This window comes from Saccoglossus kowalevskii, chromosome 12 (assembly GCF_978046115.1).
Source record: "Saccoglossus kowalevskii chromosome 12, keSacKowa6.1, whole genome shotgun sequence".
Classification (NCBI taxonomy): domain Eukaryota; kingdom Metazoa; phylum Hemichordata; class Enteropneusta; family Harrimaniidae; genus Saccoglossus; species Saccoglossus kowalevskii.
The window spans coordinates 1,340,472-1,355,018 of NC_140652.1; the positions used below are offsets into that span (position 1 = coordinate 1,340,472).

The 14,547-nt window shown below is 36.4% G+C and overlaps 1 protein-coding gene across 5 annotated transcripts in view; it reads right to left on the minus strand.

Annotated features, from left to right (window-relative positions):
• The window catches only part of LOC102804647 (uncharacterized), a 91,968-nt gene that overhangs the window by 36,082 nt on the left and 41,339 nt on the right, over positions 1 to 14,547 (minus strand). For 3 of the 5 annotated variants that reach the window (XM_085506332.1, XM_085506331.1, XM_085506329.1), the window contains exons 8-13: positions 14,124 to 14,454; positions 5,472 to 5,619; positions 4,982 to 5,184; positions 4,678 to 4,859; positions 4,221 to 4,415; positions 116 to 1,477 (exon numbers count right to left, since the gene is read on the minus strand). In XM_085506332.1, coding sequence (XP_085362458.1) covers positions 116 to 1,477; positions 4,221 to 4,415; positions 4,678 to 4,859; positions 4,982 to 5,184; positions 5,472 to 5,619; positions 14,124 to 14,454 — 2,421 coding nt within the window. The remainder of the gene's footprint in view (positions 1 to 115; positions 1,478 to 4,220; positions 4,416 to 4,677; positions 4,860 to 4,981; positions 5,185 to 5,471; positions 5,620 to 14,123; positions 14,455 to 14,547) is intronic. The other 2 variants (XM_085506330.1, XM_085506333.1) reach the window with 2 other exon arrangements.

The following is a 14,547-nucleotide window of genomic DNA, read 5'->3' on the forward strand; positions in this document are numbered from 1 at the left end:
TGCACAACACCAGACTAGTCAGAGGTCAGAGGATTCCCACAATGCAACATTCACAAGTAAAATAAGTGGAGGATGCATACAAAATAACTAAACACCTGAATGGGATATTACTTACTGGTTGTTGGGAACCCCACCAAGATGTTCTTTGCTTTGGTTCTTTTTGTTGGTCCTCAGCCCGAGTGCTCTTCAATCCAGCTATGTCACGAAACTTAGAAAAGAGCATTCTGTCTGCAATGTTAAGTTCTGTAAGAGGTTCATCTTGATTGTCGTCTTTCGAAGTGTTATCTTCTTCAACAGGTTGAAATCTTGCCATTAGAATATCATAAATTGAGCCTACACCAGTAGTTACATTTGTCTTCTCAGGTTGTTTCTGTCTTTCTTGCATGTCAGACAAGAAACGATCTGTTGTCTCCTGTAACTGTCCTTCAGATATCTGCGTTATTTTTTTGGGTTCAGCTGTTTGTTTAGCCATTTCTTCCACCTTGGCAAGTAACTGATATGTCATAAACTGTACTTCAGTAGATGATGCAGAACTAGCAGATTTTGACTTTTCAATCGATGGGTTAGAAATCTGCTCAAATTTGTTCAAAATCTGGCCGGCCATATCATGTACCTGTCTGTGTGACAGAGCACCTGTATCAACTGGTTTTTTAGCACCATGTGTAGCCCGTTTTGGTGGTTCTTTAATTGTTGGTTTCTCTCCAGATAGTTCTTTAAATTTTGCTTGTAGTTGTTGAGCCTTGACACTGACACTCTTTTTACTGGGTGTAACCTGTTGAGCTGCTTCTTTCTCGATGGCAATCTGTTGGCATTGCTCAAGTAAATGTTCAGCCATTCTGTTAATATGTCCGGTAGGTTCACTACAGGTATGTTGTTGTCTTTGTTTTTCTTTAAATTGTGTCAATAATGTGTCAGACATTGCTTTTATATGGCTTAATGATCGCCTCCTATCGAGCACCAGCTCAGGATGCTGTACTGCTGTCATGGCAGCAAATTTGTTATGAAGTTCTTCCGCAAGTTCTTTGATTTTACCCTGCTGTTGGGGACTTACTTGAGGGCGCTGTTCACCTGCAACTGGTTTAGGAGACATACTGGTGATATCTTTAAAGTTGTTTTCCAGTTTAACAGCCATATCTTTGATATGGTAATGAGTGGACACACTAATTTGTGGCTTGTCTATTGGTTCAATGTCAGCTGACTCACAACCAGCAAGCCTATTGAATTGATCCTGTAATAATGTAACCATTTCCTGTACTTGATCACCATATCTTGGCTCCATTTGACTGCTATCTGCTTTCTGAAAATGTGCTCGTAGCTGCTCAGCCATATCCTGTATCTGTTTGTTTTTACTTGTCATTGATCGCTTTCCCTCTAATTGGGACTGATGTTTCTGTCCAGCCAATACCTCAAACTGTTCATATAACTGCTCTGCCATTGTGTTGATAGGGCTTGAATGGGATGATCCAACAACAAATGACTGGTGAAAAAAAACAGTATCCTTAACATACAGGAAATTAAAAAAACTATTCTAAGCTACCACAATCATGGACACTGTAGGGTTCTATAGTGCGCCATGACAACAATGGCTACCTCATGACAACAACAATGGGTTTCACTGGACAACAACAATAGTTCCCTCACAACTCTATTCTGCCCCAAAAATATCACAACACATAAAACCAAAGATACTATCAGACAAGAGTTAAACCTTTCAACACTAAACACCAGTAAAGAAAAACCTGATTCAACAATTTGATTCAACCAGTGCAATGAAACTGTCTAAACTAAACACTAGTACAATGAAACCTGTCTATACTAAACACCAGTACAATGAAACCTGTCTAAACTAAACACCAGTACAATGAAATCTATCTATACTAAACACCAGTACAATGAAACCTGTCTATACTAAACACCAGTACAATGAAACCTGTCTAAACTAAACACCAGTACAATGAAACCTGTCTATACTAAACACCAGTACTCAGGCTGAGTACAATGAAATCTGTCTATACTAAACACCAGTACAATGAAACCTGTCTATACTAAACACCAGTACAATGAAACCTGTCTAAACTAAACACCAGTACAATGAAATCTATCTATACTAAACACCAGTACAATGAAACCTGTCTATACTAAACACCAGTACAATGAAACCTGTCTAAACTAAACACCAGTACAATGAAACCTGTCTATACTAAACACCAGTACTCAGGCTGAGTACAATGAAATCTGTCTATACTAAACACCAGTACAATGAAACCTGTCTATACTAAACACCAGTACAATGAAACCTGTCTAAACTAAACACCAGTACAATGAAATCTATCTATACTAAACACCAGTACAATGAAACCTGTCTATACTAAACACCAGTACAATGAAACCTGTCTAAACTAAACACCAGTACAATGAAACCTGTCTATACTAAACACCAGTACTCAGGCTGAGTACAATGAAATCTGTCTATACTAAACACCAGTACAATGAAACCTGTCTATACTAAACACCAGTACAATGAAACCTGTCTAAACTAAACACCAGTACAATGAAATCTATCTATACTAAACACCAGTACAATGAAACCTGTCTATACTAAACACCAGTACAATGAAACCTGTCTAAACTAAACACCAGTACAATGAAATCTATCTATACTAAACACCAGTACAATGAAACCTGTCTATACTAAACACCAGTACAATGAAACCTGTCTAAACTAAACACCAGTACAATGAAACCTGTCTAACTAAACACCAGTACAATGAAACCTGTCTAACTAAACACCAGTACAATGAAACCTGTCTATCTAAACACCAGTACAATGAAACTTGTCTAAACTAAATACCAGTACAGTGAAACCTGTCTAAACTAAACACCAGTACAATGAAACCTGTCTAAACTAAACACCAGTACAATGAAACCTGTCTATCTAAACACCAGTACAATGAAACTTGTCTAAACACCAGTACAATGAAACCTGTCTATACTAAACACCAGTACAGTGAAACCTGTCTAAACTATACACCAGTACAATGAAACCTGTCTATACTAAACACCAGTAAAATGAAACTTGTCTAAACTAAACACCAGTACAATGAAACCTGTCTATACTAAACACCAGTACAATGAAACCTGTCTAAACTAAACACCAGTACAATAGAACCTGTCTATACTAAACACCAGTACAATGAAACCTGTCTAAACTAAACACCAGTACAATGAAACCTGTCTAAACTAAACACCAGTACAATGGAACCTGTCTATACTAAACACCAGTACAATGAAACCTGTCTATACTAAACACCAGTACAATGAAACCTGTCTATACTAAACACCAGTGCAATGAATCCTGTCTAAACTAAACACCAGTACAATGGAACCTGTCTATACTAAACACCAGTACAATGAAACCTGTCTAAACTAAACACCAGTACAATGAAACCTGTGTATCTAAACACCAGTACAATGAAACTTGTCTAAACACCAGTACAATGAAACCTGTCTAAACTAAACACCAGTACAATGAAACCTGTCTATACTAAACACCAGTACAATGAAACCTGTCTAAACTAAAACAAAAGTACAATGCAGTGCAGTGTCTAAATTAAATAAGAAACCCCGACTAAATTAAACACCCGTAATAAGAACGCTATAAAAACTAAACTGATGCGGAGAGTTAGGGTTGGTGAGGGAGAAGATAATTTTGGAAAGGGGAGGTGGTTTTGAAAGGGAAGTGAAATCTCAATAGTGTATCTATTTTTTTATGGAACATATTAGTGCACATTGGAATAGAGATTTACAAATTGTTACACGGAAACTACAATAGGCTCTGCACTTAAGTACTAGTATTAAAGGTGTGATTCTAATAAAAAAAATACGGTACATGTACTTCTATTGATGGTGTGCTTCTAATGGAGAAAATACTGTAACTAGATTAAAACGAACTATATGATATTGATGGAGGTGTACATAACATTCCAGTTTGATGTCCATTTTAAGATGATATGTTGGTCATAATTTTGAAATGCTTTTAAAAATGAGTGCTTACTATTAACTATTGGTGCTGGAAGAAGGTGCAAGAAATGAAGTAGAGAATCTTATATAGTTAACCAACCTGTAGAGATAATAAAATGGTCCATACATATACATGTACGCCAGAAAATATATGGAACACAGCATTTATTTTGGGGGTGGTAGATCGATAGTGTACTTACAGGTCTATTGACAGCTTTACTAGGGGTCTGTTTGACTCCAGCTATCTCTTGGAATTGTGCAAACAAGCTATTCGCCATTGCACTGACTTTATTGGCTCCTCTAACACCCACATTAAGGTCTTCTCTCTTATCCCACAGCTTGGCTTCATTCTCTGCATTGAGTAAGTCTTCATGATAACGACGAGCTATTTCCTGCTAGTGGGAATAATGCAGAAATATCAAAACACATGTCAGAACAACAGGATTAGATGTAGGATTTTGGTAGCACTGTATACTGTGACCGTATTTCACAACACTCCATTCCATTCTATTCAATTCTATTCAATTCCATTCAGCAATAGCATTCAGCAATGCCATAACTCATAACATAGCAATGACTCAGAAATGCAACAACTGAGCAATGTCTTGATAATTTAGATAACTTTGATTGGCTAAAAGACAAGAGAATCTCACATACCCTCCTTCTACTCCCGCCAGCAGGACTTTTTCGTTGATTTTCTTTTTCTTCTCGATTACCATAATCCTTCTCTCTTCTAGGTGATTTCTTTTGAGACAACTTTTTATTTAATCTAGTGAGAAGAGATAATCGCTGTGCTTTGCGACCGGGGATGAATTCTTCTTCTGGAAGGTCAACTTGTTCTGAAAGCATAATGACATTGTGAGTTTGGGAAGAGAAACTTTTGAGTACAGTTGTAGATTTCACCAGTTGTACATGTACTTGAAGCAGCCTAACACACACACACACACAGACTGGTACTTACTGACAGTTTCTAATGGTAGTTCATCTTTGAATATTTCATAAAATTGTGACAAATAAGCGACCATAGTAAGCTTATCTGGTTGACTTAAGGAGGCCATTTCTTTACCAGTCATTACTGGTGTTATACCAAACTCTCTCTCAGCGATATCAAATGCCAACTGGTTGTTTTCAGCAACCTCTTCTGCCTTCAGGCATTCATAATTTCTGTAATATGTAAAATATAACCATATTTCAAAAGAAAGTAGGTTTAATGTACAAATATTTCAAAACCATGTGCCCCCATATATCAACAATGAACATTTATTACAAGTTTCTGCAGCCAACAAAGATTTTTACAGCCGTTTTTTGTTGTTGTAAATAGTGTACATTGTATGTGTATGAATGGGGCTAGGCTACCTTCATTAAACAAGGTCTACTAAATAATTAAATAATAAATATATAACATTAAGAGAAATGCATTTGATAGTCAGCTAAAGACCTAACATACTTACATAAGATCAGGTCTAAATCTTTGTATAATTGCACATAAGAGAAGACCATTCTTCCAAGATGATGTAATGTTATCTACTTGTATACCAGGATAATTCTCAACAGCCTTCTGACACCACAATAATAGTTTACTACTACGAACCACGGAACCTACAAATAATCAAATCAAATAAATAATAACATAATATGCACAGTCATACAAGGTTACTCGATTTGATCTATGTGTTTAGAGAATAACTCAATATTCACAGTTAATCCATGGCTCTACAATTGCCACTAGTTAATCTATGGCTCTAGAATTGCCACTAGTTAATCCATGGCTCTAGAATTGCCACTAGTTAATCCATGGCTCTAGAATTGCCACTAGTTAATCCATGGCTCTAGAATTGCCACTAGTTAATCTATCACTCTAGAATTGCCACTAGTTAATCCATGGCTCTAGAATTGCCACTAGTTAATCCATGGCTCTAGAATTGCCACTAGTTAATCTATCACTCTAGAATTGCCACTAGTTAATCTATGGCTCTAGAATTGCCACTAGTTAATCCATGGCTCTAGAATTGCCACTAGTTAATCCATGGCTCTAGAATTGCCACTAGTTAATCCATGGCTCTTAAATTATGTGCATTAAGGTAGTTTTTGACAAAATTGGTCATGAATCGCATGACAATGTTCATTAGTTTATTACTATGTACAGTTAAGTTTTTTGAGAAATAATATTTCTTGAAAATTGCTATTTTTAGAACAATTCCATAGAACACAATGTTAAAGAAAAATTGCATTTTTTGACACTTTTTAAAACCAAGATTTTTAAAATAATTCAGAACAAAAAGTTCTCCATTATTAACAATATATGATTTTTTCAGCCGATGTCACCAGCCTAGATTTTGAGATATTGCATAATATCTCTGCCATAGGAACCTATGGTAAAAGTATTATGATAGTGCCAAAATGGTGACTTTCCACTAAAATACAACCATCAATTTCTTGAAAATAAGGCTGGTGACCCTAAACTTTTTTTAAGTCAATATCCTTATATTGCCTTGGAGTACAGTTTATTGCAAAATGAATAAATTCTGGGTTTTTAAATTTATGAGTAGGCTTCTACCTTAAGGTTCAATGTTGTCAAGTTTGAATGCCATTGATCCAAGCACAGCCAAGAACCTGTTCCGGAATAGCAGAAATTAATGTATTTTTAGTCAAAAATGGCTGCCAGCTGGAAATCTTGAATTGAACAAATGCATGTGTATATTTGTGGTATAATGTATTTATTTGAAGCAGATTGGGCTAGTCTAAGACACACTTATAAATGCAGAGGTGAATCTACAAATTCACATTTTAGACTCATCTTAATGGTGTTTAACAATAATGTACTGCACACAGATTGGATAGGAAAGTTGATTATAGTTACTGTAGTGTGCATGCCTGCAGGTGGATAGAATCAACTACAGATTCATTAAGGCAATTAAGACCATTAATGTCATTGCGATCAAAAATGTACCATCTATTTTGTCAATCCAAAACCCAACTGGTGGACATGTACTAATGCATAGTACACACTAAGTTGATGAATGTTTAAGTTGATACATACTTTATTTTAGTTCATTTGTCAGAAACCACACAACACCAGTGAATGAGAATAATAATTACATAATGATATGTCCAAATATTCACAATGGTATGTGATCAATGACAGTAAGTGTCATTATAAACAAGCCATGCATGGATGGCACAGTCCCCGTTAGTTATCAAATTTAAGATATATAGTTTTGTTTAAGTAATATAGCTGGAATATAACCATGTCAGGAATATGATTTTTTAACATTAAAATGATTGACATTTGTATCTGATCGTCAAACAAGTACTTGTCCATATTGAGAGATATTGCTCTGGAACAGTATTCAAAATCAGCCATTTTGAATACATGTATATATATAACATGATGTATAACGAATATAATCAGTCAAAGCATTTAAGAGATATGGCTCTAAAAGCCCAATCATTAAAACAAAATGGCCGCCAGTCAGCCATTTTGAATCCAATCTGAAAAATAAAATGACGTGCATCAGGAACCCGTAATGTCTAATGTATGTACCAAGTTTGAACGAAATCCATCCATAAATGCCAGAAATGCTTGATATTTGATGATTTTCTAGCACAAAAATGACCACCATTCGGCCATTTTGAATAGGATCGTCAAACCAATATATCTGTTTATCTATGACATGATGTATAATGAATATTTAAAATTTGAATGTAATCAGTCAAAACAAGTCGGAGATATGGGTCCAGAAGCCCATTCATTAAAACAAAATGGCTGCCAGACAGCCATTTTGAATCCGATCTGAAAAATAAATGATGTGCATCAGGAACCTGTAATGTCTAATATATGTACCAAGTTTGAACGAAATCCATCCATAAATGCCAGAAATGCTTGATATTTGATGCTTTTTAGCACAAAAATGGCCACCATTTGGCCATTTTGAATAGAATCGTCAAACCAATATATCTGTCCATCTATAACATGAAGTATAATGAATATTTAAAATTTGAACATAATCAGTGAAAGCAAGTCAGAGATATGGCACGAGAACCACATTCATTACTACAAAATGGCCGCCAGTCGGCCATTTTGAATCTTATCTGAAAAACAAAATTATTTGCATCAAGGTCCCATAATGTCTAATGTATATACCAAGTTTGAACAAAATACATCTGTAAACAGCCGAGAAATGCTTGATTTTTAGGATTTTTAGCACAAAAATGGCCGCCATTCGGCCATCTTGAATCAGATCGTGAAACAAATTGACGTGCATATGTATAATATCATGTATGATGTATATGTGAAGTGTGATTGTGATTGGTTCAGGCATTTCTAAGATACAGGTTCGGACGCACGCACAGACACACGCACACACGGAGGTTAAAACATAAGTCCCTGTTTTCGGACTGCGTCCGAACGGGGACTAATAAAAAGAACTACACAATAAGACGACAATGATTTGAGATTTATTTTAGTTTCTGCAGCAACAATAATCAATTATAATAAATTAGTTCATTTGTTTTTTGTATACATTACATGTTTTCTCAAAGCATGCACATGTTAGTTACCTTACTGAATAAATGCACTGAAATCAAAACTGTTTAAGTTTACTGACGTATATTAATTTAATGTTAGAAAACAGTCTTGTACATGCACAAAATAATTACTTAACATTGTTTATAAATATATATAATAATAATAATAATTTCATTTATTACATTATATAAAATGTACAACGTGATATCAAAAATACAATAAAAACTAAATAAATTATAATTACAGAGAGCATATCAAAATGAATCAATCATTGAATCCTTCTGCTTGAAAGCTTTATAAACACATTGACATAGGTTCAAAAACTGTGTTGTGGGGTGTTTAGAGTAAAAAGTACATCTTTTGGTAAATATATTTTGCTAATGTTTGAATGAGTAGGCAGATAAAAAGAAGATAGTATTTGTTCTCTTCATTTTGACAAACAATGTTGTACACAGATTACATTCCAGTTTGTCTTCCCGATGGAAATATAGAGCAACGGAAAAAGCAAACAAGTGAATGAAGAAATAATTACATGCAAAAATATTCCTGGTGCAAGCAAACATTTAAAGATAAAATACAATTTCAGTTTTATTGACATGATAGTTTTTCACTCTTGTTTTCCAATGTCTAAATGTACTAAAAGAAGATATTGCCAACTGCTTGAGAAATGCAGACATGTCCACCTGTCATATTTATCATGAAAACAGTAAATTTTGAATTGATGTTACCATGCGTGTATAACTATAGTATCTTAATTACGCAGCATAATCTTTGCTGGTTTTGCATCTGAAGCAACCTGATACAGAAACACATACAGCACTTCAAAGTGTAAATAACAATGGGAAGTCAACCATATTCACCAGTCACAAAGTAGTCATCTACATCATTTTATTTTAAATGAATTGTAATATCCTCATACATTTTTTGTATCTCTTACCTGTATGACAGTTTACATTGAACTTTAAAAGAAGTAATTAATAAATCATTTGGCAAAATTCATCATGAGCTTTATTTCCGTGGCTGGCTAAGTTTTATAAATATAGGACAACAGCTTGTATCAAGTAAAGACTACAAACCATTCATTTGTTCAGTCTATCAATATAATAAAATTCAAATAAAATTCAATTGTTCATCTGAGTCACATTACATGCATGAGGAAAGTCTTGTTGAGTCTATCTAACAAGACATGAATGTCATAGTCCCCTTCATTTAATTATAAAATACTCATGTTGAAATAATACATAATGAAAACAATTGAATTAATACATTGTATGTACTCTATGTAGGTACAACTCATCATAAAGTGATTTCCCTTAATCTGATAACTGAAAACTTTCATTGACCCGGGTCCAAAATCTCACAGTACACAAGTGCAACCAAACTACATGTATGTCTCATACATGTACATGCTCAAGAAACTGCATTCATAAATCTGAGTAAACCTTGATGTACCTTTAATAACAACTTGACATCTTCAGGTCAAGTGACTAATTCTGGTCTTTGTATATTACCAGGACCTGGGTCTGTTTCAGTATCACCACTAAAATTCCCATCAAAATGTAGTCCTGGCACCCCTCTACAATTTCCACTGAGATTGGTAATGGTATGACCCATCTGTCACTGATTCAGATCAAGGTCATGACCAGGTCATGGCATCACTAAAAACCCTAGCATTACAATCTAAGCTAATTATTTATTCTGAGCATGCTCAGTTGTTCTCTCAGTGGTGTTGGGAGAGGTAGTTTTGGATGAAAATCATGAAAAGGGAAATAAGAAAATATAGTCCGCCTTTCAGGCTGCGCCTGAAACGGGGACTAATTATTAGTGATTGGCATGAAGTAGATGCTTAGAATAATCACACTTACAGTAATTGAAAATGAAACGTCTCTCACTCTGTCTGTTAGTTGGGCTCCATCATCATGAACCATACGATCTGTCACTAACTCATATCCATCATCATGACCCACAGAATCTGTCACTAACTCAAGTCCATCATCATGACCCACAAGATCTGTCACCAAATCATGTCCATCATCATGACCCACAGGATCTGTCACTAACTCATGTCCATCATCATGACCCACAGAATGTGTCACTAACTCATGTCCATCATCATGACCCACAGAATGTGTCACTAACTCATGTCCATCATCATGGACCACAGGATCTGTCACCAAATCATGTCCATCATCATGACCCACAGGATCTGTCATTAACTCAAGTCCATCATCATGACCCACAAGATCTGTCACTAACTCATGTCCATCATCATGACCCACAGAATCTGTCACTAACTCATGTCCATCACCATGACCCACAGAATGTGTCACTAACTCAAGTCCATCATCATGGACCACAGGATCTGTCACCAAATCATGTCCATCATCATGACCCACAGGATCTGTCATTAACTCAAGTCCATCATCATGACCCACAAGATCTGTCACTAACTCATGTCCATCATCATGACCCACAAGATCTGTCACTAACTCATGTCCATCATCATGACCCACAGAATGTGTCACTAACTCATGTCCATCATCATGACCCACAGAATGTGTCACTAACTCATGTCCATCATCATGGACCACAGGATCTGTCACCAAATCATGTCCATCATCATGACCCACAGGATCTGTCATTAACTCAAGTCCATCATCATGACCCACAAGATCTGTCACTACCTCATGTCCATCATCATGGACCACAGGATCTGTCACCAAATCATGTCCATCATCATGACCCACAGGATCTGTCACTAACTCAAGTCCATCATCATGACCCACAGGATCTGTCACTAACTCATGTCCATCATCATGACCCACAAGATCTGTCACTAACTCATGTCCATCATCATGACCCACAAGATCTGTCATTAACTCAAGTCCATCATCATGACCCACAGGATCTGTCACTAACTCATGTCCATCATCATGACCCACAAGATCTGTCACTAACTCATGTCCATCAAAATGACCCACAGGACCTGTCACTAACTCAAGTCCATCATCATGACCCACAGAATGTGTCACTAACTCATGTCCATCATCATGACCCACAGGACCTGTCACTAACTCATGTCCATCATCATGACCCACAAGATCTGTCACTAACTCATGTCCATCATCATGACCAACAGAATGTGTCACTAACTCAAGTCCAACATCATGACCCACAGGATCTGTCACTACCTCATGTTCATCATCATGACTCACAGGATCTGTCACTACCTCAAGTCCATCATCATGAACCATAGGATCTGTCACTACCTCAAGTCCATCATCATGGACCACAGGATCTGTCACTAATTCATGTTCATCATCATGACCCACAGGATCTGTCACTAACTCAAGTCCATCATCATGAACCACACGATCTGTCACTACCTCATGTTCATCATCATGACTCACATGATCTGTCACTACCTCAAGTCCATCATCATGGACCATAGGATCTGTCACTACCTCAAGTCCATCATCATGGACCACAGGATCTGTCACTAATTCATGTTCATCATCATGACCCATAGGATCTGTCACTAACTCAAGTCCATCGTCATGACCCACAGAATGTGTCACTAACTCAAGTCCATCGTCATGACCCACAGAATGTGTCACTAACTTATGTCCATCATCATGAACCATAGGATCTGTCACTACCTCAAGACCATCATCATGACCCACAAGATCTGTCACTATCTCAAGTCCATCATCATGAAGTGTAGGATCTGTCACTGCATCAAGTCCATTATCATGACCGATAGGATCAATCCCTACCTCAAGTTTTTCAACATGACCTGCATGATCCGTCACTAACTCAAGTCCATCATCATTATACACAGGTTCTGTCACTAAGTCATGCTTATCATTGTGAGACATTGGTTCTCGTTTAATAGATCTATCCACAATAAATTGTTCACAACTTTCAACACTGTCAAAAGATTCGCATTCATTTTCTAATTTCAAGTCTTTTATTCTTGGCCATAGTTGTGATGCCTTCTGTAAAACATTCTCCTCATCTTTGCCATTCTTCTTTTCACAATTCCACAAGTTGTTAGTGAATCTTTGATACGGAAAGTATGGAAAAGGATAAATTGGTTCCAATCCTTCATCTTTCAGCCAATACCGAGATCTTCTTTTCTTGATGGTTTCTTTCTTTATTGGTTTAACAATCTTGAATTCATCAACACTCTGCAATGCTGCTTCAGCATTGTCTGTTAAGTTCATCTGTTCATGCAAAGTCTCAAATATTCTGCACTTTAAAAAACAATTGTTTATGTCTTTGTCATTCAAAGCCATATCAGCAGAGCTACTAGATAAGGAACGTTTATCCATATACTTTGTGGTAGTTGGGTTGATACTAACATGTGATAAATTTTGCACCTTGCTGTGAAACTCATTATTTAGCTCTTGAAAGAACTTCAGAGCTTGAGAGGGTTGACTAAATCCACAATAATCCTCCCCTTTGTCTACCATCATTTCCCCATTGCCATGGTTACAGCCAACAACATCCTCCTCCTCATCAGTGTCAGGATAATCTTCATCTATTTATAAAGATTTAGCAACTTGATTATTGATGTCTTGTGAATGATGTGAAAGCTTAGTTAGAATGCCCAAATATGGTTGGAATGCCCAAATATGGTTGGAATGCCCAAATATGACAATCAGAGTCGTGGTAATAATTAACAACAGTCTTCAATTGGAGTATACAATAAGCTACATGTATGAGTTGATTTACCTGAATGAAGATGCACTTAATGAGACACCAATTGGCTACTCAGACAAAATGAGACAACAGAGTAGAGTAGCTGCTGAATAGATGATACAGTAACAGCATGGCTCCTGGCTGGATAAAATGATGCAGTAACAGTGTAGACAGACAATTTGCTGGCTTCGGTCTGAATTCTCAGATAAAATGATGCAGTAACAGTGTAGACAGACAAGCTGCTGGATTTGGTCTGAATTCTCAGATAAAATGATGCAGTAACTGAGTAGACAAACAAGCTGCTGGATTTGGTCTGAATTCTCAGATAAAATGATGCAGTAACTGAGTAGACAAACAAGCTGCTAGATTTGGTCTGAATTCTCTGATTAAATGATGCAGTAACAGTGTAGACAGACAATTTGCTGGCTTCGGTCTGAATTCTCAGATAAAATGATGCAGTAACAGTGTAGACAGACAAGCTGCTGGATTTGGTCTGAATTCTCAGATAAAATGATGCAGTAACTGAGTAGACAAACAAGCTGCTGGATTTGGTCTGAATTCTCAGATAAAATGACGCAGTAACTGAGTAAACAAACAACATCCTGGCTTTGGACTGAATAGGCAAACAACGTATGGTCTGAACACACTTTGATAAAGTGACACAATAACTGAGTACACAAACATTGTGCTGGCTTAGAACTGAGAATATGTTATGTTATGAGAAGATTATTAAAACCATTATGGTATGTGAGACTATGTCATGGTACACTGAAACTATTAATCTGGCATTTGTATGTCAACAATATGTGAAAATCAAACTGAATTCATAACATTGAATCAAAACTAAAAAAAAATTGTCATGTATACTAACCTTTTCGCTGTACCTTGGTTTTCACTTTTTCTAACTTGAGAGACTCCAACCTAACGTCTGTTCCATCATCATACAGACTTAAAACAGACTCTGGATCAACTGCTTTCATATTCAAATTTGGGTATCGACTTCGTGGATCAATAGTGTACTGGTGGAAGTTTTTGTGTAGGTTTTCTGGCGTTGTTTGAGCAAGAAGTCGATATATGCTTTCTCTTTCTGCAAGTACTTCCAGTGGAGTCTTTCTTCCCGAGGCCCAACTCTTTATCATCCAGGCAGTGTCAAAAACACCTAGGAAGCCCCGAGCACATCCAGATCCTGTCGGCCAAAATGGCTGCAAAAAACAATACAAATAGTTTTATCGAATTTATAGTCCAGACATTGCAACATTTCGTTTTAAGTATACTATTGAGCTGATTGATATGAG